This window comes from Oxyura jamaicensis, chromosome Z (assembly GCF_011077185.1).
Source record: "Oxyura jamaicensis isolate SHBP4307 breed ruddy duck chromosome Z, BPBGC_Ojam_1.0, whole genome shotgun sequence".
NCBI lineage: Eukaryota > Metazoa > Chordata > Aves > Anseriformes > Anatidae > Oxyura > Oxyura jamaicensis.
In genome coordinates, this window is record NC_048926.1 from 8,607,441 (window position 1) to 8,626,160 (window position 18,720).

Genomic DNA, 18,720 nt, shown 5'->3' on the forward strand with positions numbered 1-18,720 from the left:
CATTTATCTATAAAGCAGCTTTCATCTCCAAATGATAATAAAATGCTACAAGACACTGGCATTGTGATTGGAACAGTGACCGTCATTCAGATTCGGGGCCGTGCTACGCCTACCTAGTAGAAGGGGATATTGGTCCCCAACCCAAATACTACAGTTGTACAAATAACAGTATGTGAATAATAATTTATTCCACCCTTGACATTTAACCAGCTCAGAGAGAACGTGTGACAGTTAAGCAGTTGTAAGATAAAAAGAACCGGAAAATGCCACATTCAACTGAAATGACAGGAAATATTTAGGCAGACAGAATGTAATAAATTTGGCAGACTTATGGGAGTTTAATTGCCCCTTTGTGAAAAGGGATAAATACATGTAAAAATCTTAACTGCGAGGACCAGCTTCTGGGAGGACCAGCTTCCTGCAAGTCTTCATTACGTGGACGTGACCGTCACAGAAAGAAGCCTCCTCGTCCCGTGGCTGTGAGGGTTGTGCTGTGGCAGCAGCTCCCAGCTCCGGGCCAGGCTTTGTGCAGGCACCAGGAGCACCGTGTCCCCTGGCCCCAGAGGGGCTGTCACACTGTACCAGCTGCCTCCTGGCCTTACACAGCCCTGTGTTTGTTAGCAAAGATAGTGAGACACTGCATCTGCTATCCAAACAACTGAACCCTGTTTGATACCAGAAGATGGTAGGGTGCGTGTTTTTCTCCCCCTACCTGCTGACAAGTGGCTCATCTGCTGTGGTGGCTGGAGAGTCCCCTTTAGGTCTCAGCTCAGGTGTCTCAAACCTTCCTGTCCATTGAACGGTGATACAGAAAGGTTCTTTCACCAACAGCACCAGAACTAAAATTTGATGATTTCACTGGGAACTTTGTGAGGAAAGATTTTTGATGAGCTTTTGTTTGTTCAATTTTTAAAAAAACAACCAGCTCATTTTACAATGTTTCTGACATTTCAAAAGATTTCCATAATTCTCTTAAACATTTTATTACCAATTTATTGTAACAGAAGTACTTGTCTCTAATACCAAGCCATTAGCATTCTCCTATTAGTAAAAAAGTTTAAAGGACTGAATGAACATCTCCATTTTTGCCATGCCTGCTTGGCAGCCTGCCATGTGAAATACTCTCCCACACAGAAGTTCAGAATTGCAGGTCCAAAAGGTTGAAGACAAATTAAAAGGAACCCTTAAAATATTTACAAATTTTAATGCAAGGGACTAGTTAAATAAACATCATCACTGATGTGTCTGAAAAACAACATGCTACATCAAAAAAAAATATGGTCTTATTACTTAGGATTGAGCAATTTTGTGATCAGTGTTCATTGTCTTAGTGATGATGCTATCTAATCATTCATGAAAAAGTAGAAGGAGTATCTTGATATATGATCCAATAACAAGGATTTCAGATAAAGGTGCTTGGATTCACCTAAACTGAATCGTGAGCTGCATCTGAGTCACCTTCTGGAGGTGTCGCTCACCTTCACTCCTGCTTTCTGCACAGGGACCCAAGACTGCCCGAGGCTATCACACACACAGTTAGGAAGACGGTATCAGGAAGTAACTTTCTAATATGCTAGTGTTCACTGGGTTATGTAGCCTAACAAAACACAAAATCTCCAAGTTACGAAATATATTTTCAATCTGTACTCCTCTACATTTAATTCTATAGTTATAAATAAGCACATTGTCACAATGACAGTACTTTGGTTAAACCATTAGTATAGAATTAATGCTTAAAAAACAGCTGATAAGAATGCATAGGTGTGTGTCTAGCTAATAGAAGACTCCAGTGTTTTCTTCTCGTGTTTTACTTGCAGAAGTGCTGATTCTTCACTTCAGATTATGTGATGTCTTTTATCTCTGATGAATAAACATGCCCGTGAAGAGAATCATACAACGTGTGTATCTGCCCTGTATCATACAGCATTGGAGGCTTTTCCCCATGTTAAGCACTTGTTCTTCTTAAACCAGCACTGGCAAAAAGACAGCCTTTTTACAGGAATTAACTTATGTACAGGAAAGTCCCACACCAGCTGAGCTCTCCTTACATTATCTTAAATTCGTAACTAAATCAACAGTTCATCTTTGCATTTACATAACATTTCAAATTCACTGAGCTTACATGCTCTAGCAAACAGTGGGCATCATCTCCTATTTAAAGAACAAGAAACAAAGCCAGACAGCAATTAAATAACTCAATGGCAAAAGATGCAACAGAACAGAATTAGATCCCAATTAATCTGCTTGCCAGCCCTCACCTACTTGGTAGACCACAGCAGCAGTCCCAGTAGTTCACTTGTATGCAAAACTCTCATGGTCAGCAAAAGTAATGAAAAATATTAATCAAAACCTCTCATGTCCCTTTAATGACATTCCCATGGATAAAACGAAAATAAAAAGCCTAAATATTTAAAGACCATTCTCTTATTTCCTCAGCTAAAAAGGACTTGCTCCAGAGATCCCACTGGCTCTTGGTTTTATCTGAAGCTAAAGAATCCACACAAAGGGCCCAAGATAATGTTGCAAAAGGCTGATGTCTGTGGATTCTGTGGATCACTTGCAAAATCTCCAGGGTCTCAAAAGAGACACACACTTCATGAAGAAGTTACAGACAAAAGTAACTGTACAGTCTCCTTCAACTCCACACCTAAATGTACACACCCATTATGAGGGACATTAACAACCATCCCAAAATCATAACCACCTGGAGTCATGGAATACCTGACTGAACGAACCACTGAAGGATAAAAATCCCAAAAGAGGAGTTGTGCCAGTAAGTTGTGGTAACAGTGGAGCACTGTCTGAATGAAAGTTTATGTGATGAATGTATAGATCTCAGGAAGAGAAGTAGTCTCCACAGCTGTCACCCGAAATCCACAATAGCTCACAGGGTACTCTACATTTGCAGCCAACCTAGGTATTTAATGAAACAAGTTCTCTATTAAAATTAAGGCTTTTTTTTTTTTTGGCCACGAACATGAGTGCCCCCTGACTCAGATGGCATTCCTGATATGACTGAGTAAAAATTCTTCTGCTGAGATTTAAAAGTAACATTAGCCTGCAAGAGTGGGTCCTTGACTTTGCCATAGGAGGCACCAAGGTCCTTATTTCATTGTGAGAAGTCCTCCATCTGAAGATTTAGAGTAGACACATTCATCAGACATACTGTGAACTGATAATCTTCAACTAAGGTACTGACATTCATGACCCAACTCCAGAAAGTTAAAGGAGTTTTTGAAGTTACACATTGGAAACAGAATCCATCCTGAAAACATGTTTGGCCTGCTCCAGCCAACGGAAGTACTGCTGCTAATGGAGAGGAAGACAGATGGGGAAGGACAACATGGAATCACACATACCTATTACAGATTGACTAGAAGTGACTGTTCATTTCTAGGCAGACACCAACCTCTGGGTAATCCAGACCTCAGAGATGGGTCAGAGAACATCACATCCTGTCCCCTGCGTTAAGGCTTAGGAAATAGCTCTGCTGCCCTGAGAAGCCACGCATCTATGTAGTTGGCTTTGACAGCATCAGTTTCAGATTGGCAGCTTTTGTGCATAGACAAAAGTAACTCGTTTATCCCTGTTTGTGCTGATGGTACTATGAATCATCACTGGTTAATGATACTCCTGAGTGTCTGCATGGTCTTTTTCTGCATATGCCCCAAACTGAAATCATAAATTGAATTTCCAAAACAGAGAAACAGGTATTTGCTATAAACCTGAATGTAGGACATTTCAGACATTGCTGGCATCTGCCATGATTAGATGGCAACCAAAAAATGCTATGGAATGGCACTTAATAAAATAATTCTTGAGAGACAGGTGATCAGGCTGTTCTAAACCATAACTGCATCCACCCTGTACACAATCTTGCAATAAATGCCATAGATGCATAATGTTTGCTGATGTCACCACACCAGCTATATTCTGCTTATATAGACATATAAGCTGACTCAAGAACTTTAAAATTTGTTCTATAGTGGATAAAATCCAAGGAGGAGAGTCCAGGAAAGTCCTTATAAACTTCAAATGGCAAGCTGTGTATCAGACAAACTTTAAGTTTAAACTTCTTGCAGCTCAAAATGAAAAACTCAAGCTAAATCTTAGGGTATTCAGAACCAACTCAAAGAGATATTTCTGCAGGCAATCATCCTGGTACAGACAGATAACGAATTCCCACCCTCTTAGCTGAAAGAAAATTACAGCCTTGGCTCTCACAAGAAATCTTTCTGCCATGTGAAGACCAACCTAGAGTGCCCTGAACCTGGCCTTCATTAAACAAAGGCATTTCAAATTAAGCAACCTGATCAAAACACAAAAATGTGTGCTTTGCACAAAAGAGATGGTAACCAATTTCCCTTCCAATATAATAATCACTAATATCACACCCACTATCCGGAATTTAAACTTCTGCGTAAAGTCATTTAGGTTATGAAGTTCTAGACGAGTCTACAGCCTCTAATTCTTTTCAATAGCTAGACAGCATCTCCAATCATTTTGACTTTCAGAAATAAGGGTCCAGCTGTAGGACTACTGATATTAGCCCAGAATCATTTTCACTTCTTACAGCAAGTTTTTACATGATGATTTCTCTCTTGAAGAGGGATGGGGAAGAGAGAACACAGAATAAAATCACACAAGAATTCAGGCTGGAAGGAAACTCTGCAAGGCATCTGTTCCAAACCCCTCCCAAAGAAAGGCCAGTTTCAGAGTTACTTGAACAAGGTTCCTGGTTCAGTTCAGTTCTGAATCTCTCCAGGGCTAGTTTTCAACAAGTCAGAAAATTCACACATGTAATCTTGATCACAACACACAGGACCTGCCATGCTTAGAGGAATCTTGTAAGTCTGGTTTCTTGATACCAGAAACTGGTAAGTCAAGGATATAGGATGTACACGAGAAACTGACTTTCAAGAGTCTCAGCATTCAAAAAAAGGCCAAAGACAGCAGAACCAAATACACGCATAGGTCGAACGGACTATACTACTAGAAGTGCCAGCATGCTGGTAGACAGCTGGGTTGTTTGCTTGACAGTGATAAAGAACTTGTATAGCTAACTCCACAGAGCAAAGGGCAGAACAGAAGCTTGCTTCCTCAAGGAATTATAAAATCTTGACTGCAAATGCAGTCCTGAGAGACCTTACATTCACTGAAGAATCTTCACCCACACTTCAAAATGAGATGTAGAGGATGCTGGCGAGTGTGGTCACAAAGCTCTCTCCCAAGAGCCACTATAAGGGTTACACTGAAGGAACAGAAACGTCTTACCTAGGAGTCTGTAAAATGGTGTTCAAGAATAGGAGGTCCTCAAAGAACAGTCAGTCCTAGAGATTTCTCAAATTCTCCAAGTCCAGAGATATCATTTGACAATAGCAGCAATATCATCAAAAGCTTATGAGGCTAAGAGAATGGAGTGTTTTGCTGGAAGAGAAGGCATTGCCTTCTTCCCAGGTTTATCCCTCAATGGGAGAATAGGCAGCAGATATGAATGTCCACCTAAGTAACATCCACACTGTGAATATTAGCAATACACAGGTATTTCAAAACTGATGTTTCCTTTTAGTTTAGATATTTATGTCCATCTCCATTGCTGTTTGGTTTTAACATTTTTTGGATAAGAAAGGTAAATCTAGTAGGACAAGTAACCTAGAGGTAAAAGGAAAACATATGCCTTTTTTTCCCTTATACATGGTAGCCTACTCCAGACACTAAGCTTGAAATATTGGTAAACACTTTGAGCACACATGAAGAGATTCCCAAAACCTCACTTCCTCAGCAGAAAATAGAATGAATGAGGACAAAAAGCATTATCTCCCTTTCACAGATAAGAGAGGCACAGAAAGAGATCAGAGGTTTTGCCTAAAGTAACACAGGTAAGGAAAGGCTATTCCCAGTATTTACTCAAGCTAAACCTCTGTCTCTGTCAGGCCTCCTAAAATTATTCCAATACCTCTGGGACAACAGGCAAATTAATTCTTTATTTATTATCCCAGTTCTCAAGTATATTTCAGATGGGCTCATCCATTGTTCCAGTACAGCTGGGTAAACAGACAAAGTAAATTCTATCATGCAGGTTTTACCTTATAGCATTCAAAACCCTTTGCATATGTTGGATTTTTTTTTTCTTTAAGCGAACTAAGAGTGTGTTTAAAGGTGACTCACATTGAAAGAAGAGGAATGGAGAAGCCTGGGGAAAATCAGAAAGGAAAGGCTTCTGAAGATTGACTTGTTTCAATATCTTTTTTCAAAAGAAAAACTTATCATAACGAATATTTGAAGCTTTAGTATATAATTACCGTTATTAAGGCAAAAAATGAGAATGATATGGACACGAATTTTAGTCACTGACATGAAAAGAAAGCAAGACTTTGTAGTCCTTTCAAGAAAAGGCTTCCTTTGGACTTAACTGTGAAATGATACCACAACTGTGTCAACAATGTTTAAGATGAACAAGCAACTCACGAGAAATAACAACATTTAAAAAAAAAAGGTTAAAAAAAATAGTCTCCTCCCAAAAAGCTAATCTTCTTAAGATTTTACAATCTTCCTAAAGCAGACCATGTCCTTCAGTATGCTTGCACAGTGCTTAGTACACAACAGTACCTCATTCCTGAGGAGGGCCTCTGGCATTACTGAAATATAAACACCAAACAACAGGAGACAGATGGCATAATATACAGGAAGGGGTGAGTGCAGATATCCCACTGAAAATAATTTATTGATACTCCTTTCTGCCTACAACTCCACCCCATACCTCTTGCATTTCTACAAATGGGGGGGAGGGGGAGGGGAGGGAGAAGAACCCAAGCTTAAAACACATATGCAACAAGAACCTATGTAAATCAAGGGAGTTAGCAGATGTGTTGATAATCTTCTACAAATAAGAAACAAAAGCTGCCATCTGTACGTGTAAATTCAAAGGCCAATAGGCAAAGCTGAGACTACCCGTCAGGTATTATCCTTCTTTTTAGGTGAGAATCCCAGTCCTGTAAAAACTCAGCCTCCTGTCCCATTCTTGCGAGTGAAGTCCCACCCTATGCTGCAGAACATGTACAAATTCACCAGCCAGGAACTTGCCAAAGTAAACTGGATTCTTGCCACTGTTTGAGATGGCATTGAAGCAGCAACTGTATAACTAGGTCAGACCTGATTACCTAGAACAAGGGCAATTTTCTTTACATCTCCGTGTAAAGCATCTGAAAATGGCCAAGACTGAACAGTTGAGAGCTGCAGCAAGAACATTCAAAAATCATTTTTGATACTAGAGATGTAACTACATTTTAATACGGATGGTATTTTCTATTAACATCAGGGCAGAAGCCTATTGTTCAGTAGAGCTCTTCACTTCCTTTACACAGGAGCTATCTCTTTGAATCTGTCTGAGTCAACTTTAGTGACCACTTTAATATTCACTTTACAATTAATGCATCTTTTTATGGGTTGGTAGAAGGTAAACCAATTTCAGTTCAGCTTCTAGGTATTGAATTTATTATAAAAAGTTATGTACTTAGAACTCCTGTAATGAAACCAGAGGTATCATGAGATATTAACCTAGAGTTAATGCTGAGAAGGCCAGTTTGAATAATTCAATTCATGTCACCTTAAGTATCTTTTCAAATGGAATTAACTTTATCTCACAAAAAAGGAAGCTCCATGTTCCAGTTACTGATTATTGACTCCACGAGAGTTCTGTCTTAAATCATCTCACCACCATTTCCCCCCCATTTTTATGTCACTACCACCTCCTTTAAATTTCGAGGGCTAGCTTTTGTTATAAAGAAGCAGTATCAGGTAAGAGGAAAACGTGACTTCAGAATTATTGTTACCATTATGTGATGCTAAAACAGACAAAAATAAAAGCAAACACCAAAGTAGCTGCATTAGTTCAGTCCAGCTGAGAACCGGGGCTGCATTTCAGCTACATGTGCCCAGCTACTGCAGTCGCTTCCCTCCTGCACAACTCCACCTTTCTGCAACAATGCCACCGCAGTTCGCTAACACCACAGTTCTCCTGACCTGTTACTTGTCTTATTCTAACATGAAGCCCGGCATTTAGACACCAAAAGGAGATGCTTTCAAATTCCTAAGCTCGGGGGAAGGGGAGATCACCATCAGCATTATTGTACAGCAAGAATGAGGGAGCCAGACAGACAAAAAGCAAGTGATGTCAGGATCAGTATACAGGTGTAGCATTAGGAATGAATCAAAACAAACAAGTAGGAAAAAAAAAAAAAAAAAAAAAAAAAAAAAAAAAAAAAAAAAGGAAAAATGAACAGAAACAAGAGAGAACAGCTCATAACAGGGATAACCAAGCCATGCTTCGGTACAGACTGTAACTGTGCAGTCCCGTCTTTCTGCAAGACACAGGAAAAATCAGAGCGACATCTTACACTGACGCACAGATGCCCCTGCAATGTCAGTGGACACCTGAACTGGGTGATTACCTCACCTAGAGGGTTCAAAGAAGTGAAAACCAGGTAGCAAGCTGGTATCTATTGATTTATAGCCAGCCAGCCAGAATTTCCTTCACCCAGTCAAAACAAACAATAGAGAAGATTCCCCATGGTCAAGGATTCAAGCAGAAGTCAGGAAGACCTCCCTTAGCCTAATACCAAAACAAGATGGCTTTTTTCAAACTCCACCTTAAAATAAATATGGGGGAGACTGTACAGTCTCAGCAGGGCAGAGAGAGCAGGAATAAGGAGCACTCAGAACATGAGGAAACGTTTTAGCCGTGTCCTCCCCCCAGTTCTTACCTCCCAAAAAACCCTCCATGCTGTGCCCCTCTGTGACATTACCTGATGAGGCAAGGACACCAAAATGCAAGCCCTAGGCTTGTCTGAACTGCTGTATTAAGACAACACTCAAAAGGAATAAAAGGAGAGACCAACGATGACCCTAAGAGTTCACAGTTCTGTTACTAAGACAAGTGACCAAAGAGAGCAGCAAAAAATGTGTGTGGAAATAGCATGATGGTCCAAAAAGCAGCCCAGCAACTTCAGTTTGTTTTTGATAGCTACGACATGGAAGAGTGTGGTAGGGAAAGAACTGAAGCACTGAGGCAATCCTGCAAATCTCTCCACAGTTTGAGCTGTGAGGAGAAACAGCATGAAGCATTTGTTTGGAAGGAAAAAGGTAACAAATTATAAAGCCAAATGCATTCAAGAAATAAACAGCTCCATGATCACCAGGATTACACAGAAGAGAAAATTGAAGAGGAAAGCTAGGAACATTACAGAGATTTTGCAAATTATGAGACAGACCAGCTGAAACGTGCTTTGACAGTTTTTATCTATGCCTACAAAGCTCTGCACAGGGCAAGAAGGCTAGGGTAATTTCAGACCTGCTAGGCTGGAGCTGTACACTAGGTACTGTAAATAAAATGTCAAGACAAAGCTAGATATAATACCTGAATTTGCATTTGTGGACAAAAGTGCCTCTAAGTATAAAGAAATATTGGGATCAAAGATAAGCTTGATAGAACTTGCACATGAAGTCAGAAAACAAGTTCAGAGAAGGCTCTGTATGTACACTGACAGAGCGCTTAGGAAGACGGAAGAACAAGAGATGAACATGGATTGCTGTAGCTCAGGTGCTAATTTGACAGTTAATAGGCTGAAGGCTTCCTATTATCTATATCTCTGTATTAGAACTGTGGGTGGAATTAGACTACCTGCCTTTACAATCGTGTTTAAAGGTGAAATGCTAAAGGTGAAAGATTTCAAGCAGAGCTCAGCCTCAGAGAAGTAACAGCATCATCCCAAACGCAGCTGTCACAGTTCTGCTGGACCGCATGGGCTCCTCTGGACTGTTTTCCACTGAGAACCCCAGCGGATTGCGTATCACAGGCAAGAACACGGGCATCATCCATTCTCAGAGAAACTAAAAGGTTCTTGCTTTGAACTCAAAGCCACCACAAAATGGATGGCAGATAATAATATAAAAGAATAGAAATGAAATGTTTATAAGGCCAAAAGCTTGACAAACTGCAACATAATCGAAAACAAAACAAACAACAACAACAACAAAAAAAACATAATAACCTGTTCCTACTGCCAATGAAGTCAGTATTGCTACCTGCTTCTTGAACAGAATTAAAAGTGCAGCCCTGCCTTCACAGGCTTCTGGGATGTAGGATCTGTCTGTGCAGTTCTGCTAGCAGAGTCGAGAGTCAGGCCACCTCCTGGACACCCTGCACTGATGACTTTACCTCTATCCATACCAGAAGTCTTTAATAATCATCAGCAAAAGAAAGATGTAGTGCCCAACCTATTAAAAAAGGCATGGTCTTTAAAAAAAAAAAATTATGGTAGGACAGCCTCTGAATGGAGATTTACTAATGGAAACTACTGAAAGAGAATAGCAGGTAAAAACATTAGGTAGAGCACTTGCATAAATTGCCTTAATTTTCAGGGTATCATCTGCTATCAGCAGGGATACAAATCAAGTATCTAGTTATCAGAAAAAAATCTCAGCAACCACATCTTCAAGTCTTTCTGCATATACATCTGAGAACCATTTTACCACTTAATTTAACACATTGTATCTCTAGTCAATGTCTTCTGTTTTTAAACAGCATAAATAATTATGGGTCTTCTATAAACAGCTCAGCTCAGATGGGCTGCCTTACAGACTTGAGAAAGCTCTTATTGACCAAACACATCATCTGTAATCTCCTTTTCAGTCATCAAAAGCCACAGTGAAAATTTGGAAGGCTGTATCTATAGTGACTGTAATTATTTCACTGTTTAAGAAACAGAAGGACAGAAAACAGAAGAGCATCTTATCTTTTTGCTTAGCAAAGGCATGGGTTCCTATGGTTCCTACTGCACAACATGGTCAATTAACTTCACCCATTTTATTGATCCAAAACTTGCTTCTTTGTTTTCCTGTAATCCGCGTATTAAGGGAAGGTCATGGGAGACCTATCACTAAATAGTTAACAACATCGTAAATTCAAGACAACGTACTCAAGTTACAGTTCCAGGAGAAGAAAGATGGTGTTTTGGAGATGTCATTAAAAAGGGAGATGGAAAAAAGAGCTTACCTTCTGCTCCTTTTCCTTGGCAGCACTGAGTTGAGAGAGGGAGAGCGTTAGTTTTTCCTGTTGCTCAGCTAGATACTTCTGATAAAGGCTCAAAAGTTCCTGGCATTCTCTGTACTGTTGCTGGAGAGGTGAGACATCAGAAGTTAAGGAAAAATACTGTTTCGTGAATAGTTAGAGTCAAATACATACCAACTTACTCTGTGTAAATCCGATTTAGATCCTCAACAGTTCAATTTAAAAACAGATACCATGTGTTTGAGTACTGCCTAATGATGATAAATCTGTCTAGAGATGGATGTTCAAGTACAACCTTCTTTCTGTTCAGAGAGTGGAAAAAGAAGAATTGCACCAAATTCTTTTATCATTGGAAAAGGGACAGCAGCAGGAGGCAGGTGATGACATTGTTTCAGTTGGAACAATTACAACCCTCTGATTTGTATTCAGCAAAGCCAGACACTACCAATGTTTATTTATAAATAAATAAATAGCCAGCCAAGTAAGTAAATAGTCCATTTTTAAGCAGAGGCAAGGATTCACAAGCCCACATACCCAAATCCAATCTCTTTGCTTGAGCACTGACGGCTCAAAAACCCACAGCCACAGATGCAGCGCTACAGGCCTTTTAGAGACCAGCAATGATTTTTGGACAGTAATCTGGAGAAGCAGCAACTGTGGTGTCTGCAAGGATATTAGCAAGCAACAGTGTCCTGCCTTGCTTGCAGCATTGAAATTCCAACAGGAGATAAATCTGCTCTTCACCTGTCATTGTGTAATTCCCTCCCTTGCTCATGTAGCATGGTAAACCATTTATGCTCCCCCTTCTCCCCCCTCACTTTTAATTATGCATGCAGATGGGATAAGGGCTCGCTGTCCAAAGAGATTACTCTGAATAAATACTTTAATAACAAGTCACCGCAATTAAGGTAGGGAACAAAAACTTCTTCAATCTATAAAATGGTGTTGAGTTACAGATTTCCTTAACATTTTTATGATCTAATCATTGCTTCTGGGCAAATTCATGTTGCAATCATTTTTGCCAATCATGGCTGCATAAATAACTCACTGCTTTGTTATTCCCTGTTATGACCCTTTTTTTTTTTCCCCTTTCCTTCTTCTTGTTCTTTTGGGGGAAGGGGGAACTTGCCAGGTTTTCTTTTTGTTTGTTTTGCTTTGTTTTAAATGAAAGGCTACACAGAGAACGAGCAAAACCTTTTAGGAAGGAAGGAATGGGAGGTTATTAAAGCCCAGTGTTTAAATCAATCCGGAGAGCTCCTAGTCCACCTTTGCTCAGCACCTGGAAGTACAGGAGGATACAAACAATGGTCTAAACAAGCTAATTGCTTTCCAGAGTCAGCCTGCCTGAAGCCTGGGCTGTTTTACATTTCAGTTCATTTCGTCAGAGAGCACCAAAAGGCTGAAGTGATTTGTGGTGGTCTCAGGAGTCTCTGCCAGCTATGATGTATATAAAAGGAATTTTTTATTCCGGTTGTAACCATAGGCAGTAATGTTTATAGTAGGTGAACATATTAGCCTGGACGCAGGGCATGAATTTTACTCTAGAAAAAGCCAGTTCATTTATACTGCCTAAGAGTTAAATGTTGGTATTTGAAGACAAATTATAGGGAAATTCATTTAAACCCATGTTATGTGGCAGAATATAAAAACAGACAGTCCTATCTTTATCAGTTTTTTACAGCCCTCTTAATTCACTTTGCTTCCAGCAGCCCCTTCCCCACCAAACAGATTTCACCCTCTTCTCCCTCCAGCTAGCACACTGCTGGCACGCAGAACGAGTACCCAAAATGGCCCCGGGGTCACGAGTGATGGCCGTGCACCCACTCGCACTCTTACCATAACGTTGGTACCGGCCGTGTCTGGAAGCCAGGCGAGATTGCCCTCACAGCAGCACATACACACGTGGTGCGCGGGTGCCACGAGAGATGCCCAAATCATGTTTTACCGACTGCAGAGCGCCTGCTGTGCACGTGATGCTGCCACCTCTTACTTGCAGCTGCCCAATTTATTTAAAATATGGCTTACAAACACGACATGCAAAATTAGTGTTAGGAAAGCAAATTCTAATTGTCCAAGAGCCAGTTATGGGATAACAAGTGAGAAGGGCAATAGTTAATATGAGCCTGAATGGCAGCTGCGATACTTCTGAAATTCTTCGAAGATTCCATCAGCAATGTAACCATGGTTAAAACTTCCTGTATTAGAAGATTAAAATCTCATTCATTCAGACAATGACTCTGCATTAAGCAACATATTGTTACAGCCACCATAGTCCAAAGCCCTGCTTTGCTCATTAAGTAAGTAAACATCAAGCTTCAAATGGGGAAGGAAAAAAATAAAAGAAAAAACTGTTCTTTTGTTGCAGGCACATGTATAATAGCTCTAACTATGATAATTCTCCATAATGTGCTGGTACATTTACTGCAGAATACTTTCTTTAAAAAAGCTTTAATATTAGATCTTACTCTTCCGTTCTATTGAATTTTTGCTAAAAGCAGCAAGACGATCTCTTTCTTTTTTTCTCCCCTACAAATTAGCCAGGCAATAAACAACAAACACTGCCACAAAAATATTTAAGTCCTTCAGATACAATGGGGGCACACATGTTCGATGGGAATGTGGTCTCCAAAGAAATACATAGGTAATGATAAATACTTTTATAATCTGCTTTATAAAAAAGAAACAGGAATTGTTATAAGGGTGAAAAAACCTGCAAGACAACAAGTCCTGCAGATTTGCATTCCACAAGAAAACTGCATGTGCCTAAATGCTCACAGATATTTCTTTATCCATTTAGGAGCACAAATATTGGATTTACAAGATGTTAGTTACCTGAGAGAAGTGGTACTTGGCATTTCACTAAACTGTGTTTTTATATCCAAGAAATATGCATTTGAACATATCCCAGTAATACACTTCATGCAGTTTGTTAATAAAGTATTTAGGTTGTTCAGGGGGGTGGGAAGGACACGACAAAAGAAAATCAACTTCAGAAATGCAAAGGTTAAGATTTCAACACTACATTTACGTGTCATACTGCAAGGACTATATGTTTTACAGAATAAATTAGTTAATTTCATCGCTGAATGCAAGTCATAGAATTAAGGGTTCATTTATGGCTCTTAAGAGATAATATCCTCAGTGGAAACAGAGTTGGCTTTGCAAAGAGGGACCACTGCATGCAGCAGTGGCACGCTTACAGAGGCCAGGAACAGATTTCCAGAGAGAGGAACATTAGGCAGGGAACAAAGAGCTTCTTACGGGTGAGGCTTCAGAAGGCGGCACAGCCAACCTAATGCTTGGCTCCTGCCAGAGACACACTTCTGCTCACCCCCAGGAGCCTCACCCCTCCATCTGCACACCAGCTCCGCAGCTCTCCCAAGCCCCCCACTTATTCTGAGGGCTTAGCGAACCGAACCGGCAAATCAAAGGGTCAGTTAAGCACAGGAGCTGGCAGGAAGCAGGCAGAGGAAACGTGCAGCTGGAAGAGGGGCCACGCTTCCAGCAGCAGCACCCTGCCTGGTAGGGTCCCTCCACCTTGCGAAGTCTCAGTCCTACTCTTCAGCTCAACTCCTAAGCCTCAGGCTTTTATGTCTGCTAAGACCATACCAACTGTGCCCAGCTTAATCCTTGCTGAAATATTTTTAGCCTGCTCACAAACTGAAACAGGAGAGCCAGCTACAGATCCTTGCTTCCCCAGAATTTGGAGGAAAAAAAGACGTGGAGAAAAGTGCTAGCCACAAGCACACCTGCTGACTTCCTGTAGTGTTCCCAGTACAGTGTTCCCACTGCTTCTCTGACTGTAAGAAAAGCTCACCTTAAAAGCCAAAATACTCTGGTTTAGAGCAACCAGCAACTTTCTAGAAAGCTTCTGAGTTCCCAACATCAGCCTCCACATCTTTCAGTGTACCCACGTCCTCTATTCAGCCACTCAGGTACCCACCGGCCTGCCCATCCAGAACAGAGGTTTCCAAATGTAGCCAGCACCAGCCACTCTGCAAGGGTGAGCTATTTGCTGAAGTTCTGTCTTTCCCAAATCACTTCTTGTAAGAAAGACAGACAAAAACAAACAGGATTTTTTCTTTAGAGAGATTTTTTATCCTGTATCACTTTAGGAGTGCTTGGTTTTACCATACATTATTGTAAGGGAAGAAAAACATTTAAGCATCCTCCAGTCGTAGGAATTTGGGGCTGGAAGTTTTCTAGAAGCTATTACCATAAGAGGAGAGCATAACTAACGAGATTTTTTGGCAATCAAACCAGTAACAAAGGCCCCGTTGTGTTTTCAGCGTGTGAGAACTCCTCACCTAGTGACTCACTTCTCAACGGTTTGTCACGAGCAGTTTTGGGAAAGGCATAAGCTCTGGAGTTTGCATTTTACACCTGGAGAAACTGCGGCACGGGGAGTCTTTGGGCACATCTGCGCACACAGGTGCAGCCCCGCAGTCCCACGCTCCACACGCCAGCCCCAGCACAGAAGCCTTGTAGCTGCAGGGTAAGTCACGCAGCCCAGGCGCAGCACTAACAGCCCAGACCCATCCTGCAGCTGACTAGCTTACAGTGCAAGATTGTCTACATCCACTCATGCAGACTAACCCTAAGAGACTTCCCAAGCATCAAACAAGCTGCTGAGGGATGACAGGTTCCCATAGTCCCTGACTCAGACCATCCTTTAATTCTGATCCACGACCAGAAGAGAAGACAACAGCTACATCTCCATCTTCAGCAACAAGATGCTCCAGTCCCACCAGCCCACAGGTTCTCAAGAGACTGAGAGCTAGTACAGAAACACGCAAAGACAGATAGCACAAAGGAAGAGAAAAGTCAAACAGGCACAAGTTTAGATTTAAGTCAGCAATAACTTACACTTTGCAGTAGAGATACAAGGAACCTTCAGGGATATAATTTCAGCACGTGATGAAGAAAGCTTTTTGACATCTGCAATCATGATCTAGTAAACACAAAATACTTTTTTTTTTTTAAATCCTTGCTTAAGGACACGTCTCTAGAAAGCTGACTAGTTATCATCATATTGGCAGTTTCAGCAAAGACCAAACGCTCTTCACTGCCTCAAGTAGTCCCTTGAAGACAAAGGCTGAGAAAAAAATAGAGCAACAAGGAGACGCTGAGAAGTACCAGCACCACTGGCTCAAGGCTGCTGAAGCTAGACTGGACACGGAAAGAGGGTTTAAGTCCCCAAAGAAAAGTCTATTCAGATAGCTGCGGCAGACACGAGCTTGCCCACTTGCTCCCCAGCTAGGTGTGTTTAAGCCAGCCCTGTTCAAGAAGTTGTGCAGCCACAACAGCACAGCATCTAGCACATCGTGCTTAAACCAGTTTACCATGCTTTGATGTTTTGTTCTATGTTTGGCTGCAACTACACCATTTCCAGAGTACAACTGGACTGTGCCCGGCAACTTGAACATCAAAGCACGCTCACATCAACTGAACAGACAAGCTTCCGTGTCTATGATTTTAGCACCCTGTACGACTGTGACATCCTATTGCACTGTTACTCGTTAGTCCAGAAATGTCTTAGAAAACGCCACCACCAAGTAAGGCTTGATCTCCACTTAAATGCTTATCATACAAGGGTTTGCACAGAGACTGCAGAACTCCGAAGGGCCCCGACAGCCTCATGGCAAACTCCGCTACAAGTGTGCTCAGTCTGAAGTGAGCCCACATTTTTCCATGCATCATCCAAGCATATATTTTTTCAGTATTTTGACATGAGGCAATGAGTTTTATTTTCTACCTTAAAATTTTGCATATCAATAGGAGAAAGATACCATGCCTTTGGGAAAGAAGCAATATGTATGCCATTCTGATTTCCACCTGCAGGCTCTCTCTTCTTCCTAACCAAAGAAAGGATTAAAATAATGCCGCTTCAACTACTTACATATGAAAAGTCGTATGAATAAAAATAAACTGCTGGTATTAATAAATTAACATCTAAAAGGAACACTTTAAAATATAAACTAAGATATTCTAAGCTCTTTCCTTTAGCATTAAACAATTACATACTTCATTGGAAGCTGACCCACATTTAATTTTAATATACAACTTGCATTCAGTATATGGACAGTCCTGCATTTTGACAGTCTCAGAAAAGCAACAAGCCTGTATTTCAGAAATCAAACCGTCCAGGCAGAGATCGAAGTCAAACTCAACACATTTCTTCTACCTTTAAAATTAAGAGAAATCAAAGTAAGTAGCTTGAACCTATGTGAATCATTGTTCTGAGAAAGGGTAAAGACTGGTAACTTCTATGAAGGTTTATTATCTAAACTCTAAAGATGCTGCAAAGACTGAAGGTAATAAAATGTTTTATGAACAACTTCACTTCGCTCGTTCTTATATAACTGAGTTTATGTGGGCTCTTTGGCACAATGATGCTAAGAACCTGTAGGGAACTTTCTGCACAGCCACTTGTATTAAAAGAAATCATCTGGTGCAGGTCTGAACCTTATGAGCCTTCAGTTCAAAACACAATCTTCTTCTGATCCAAAATCCTCAGGAAGCGCATTTCTGAAAACGCTATAAAGAAGCAAGTCACATACAATAAGATAGAGTGATCTGCAATCTGGAGTCCAACAGTTACATTTTAATTTACAGTTGAATATTTTAATATTGTTATCCAGTCAGTAAATTAACTCAAGATGCGAGAATAAAAAAGGGAAGATGCACAGGGAGAAAGGTCAGAAGGTCCACAAAAGTTAAGAACTTCACTTCTGTTTGAAGCATCAGCATTATGTTGTTGAATGCTACAGCTCTCGTATCAAGGAATTGCTTAATACATTCCCATTCTGTTAGAAGGTAAATTAAATTTACATTCTTTGGGAATATGGTATTGTAATTAGTTCATGACTTGATTACACTTTGAAGTGAGCCAAGCCTGCATATGGTGCATACAAATTAGTTAAGTTGTGGTTACCTACCTTAAGGAAAGCTAGAGAGTTCAGCACAAAGTTAGGGAAAAAGCCACAGCAGTCATTTGAAGCTTTCAGGAATCATATGTAAAGCATCACATTCAAATCTATTCTCTGGACTTAGTGATATCAGGTGGGAACAGAAATAATAAAAATACAGTTTCCTGAACAGCTGAACAAGTTGTTTTCAAGAAATAGTCTTTCCATTTCCACCCGTACCACCTGGACAACTGTTAAAATTGATCCAAAAAAAAAAAAAAGCAATTAAAGATACAAGAATTCCTACCCTGGTTAATCACCAGTATGATTTACTCATAATACTTGCTTTTTTTAAAAAAAAAAATAATAATAATAATCTATTATAGGCATCCTGAGTTTTATATCATCTACCAAGATGCTCTGTTCCACCCAGATGATGAAATTCCCAAGTTCACTTTAAAAATACTGAAAAATATTGAGACGCACAATATACATGCACTGCGTCTGAAAATTGGCCAAAACAAAAAGATAACCAGTATGATTTAAAGAGAGCAAGGAGAGCGTTAAAACCTAGAACTAATTCCCAACATTGCACAGGAAGTCAGAGAAATCTCTATCATATTTTGAAAATGCAAGAGCAGTTTGGGGTATAAGATTTGATCCCATGTATTATAAATCCTTCCCACAGGATATGCCAATCACCCTGGCAGCTTATCTGCCATGTTCTCTGGTTCAAAGGTGGGT

At 40.4% G+C, this 18,720-nt stretch overlaps 1 protein-coding gene across 2 annotated transcripts in view; it reads right to left on the bottom strand.

The window, feature by feature from the left end:
* The window catches only part of KIAA1328 (KIAA1328 ortholog), a 173,348-nt gene that overhangs the window by 93,593 nt on the left and 61,035 nt on the right, over positions 1-18,720 (bottom strand). For both annotated transcript variants that reach the window (XM_035310300.1, XM_035310301.1), the window contains exon 6: positions 11,054-11,181. In XM_035310300.1, coding sequence (XP_035166191.1) covers positions 11,054-11,181 — 128 coding nt within the window. The remainder of the gene's footprint in view (positions 1-11,053; positions 11,182-18,720) is intronic.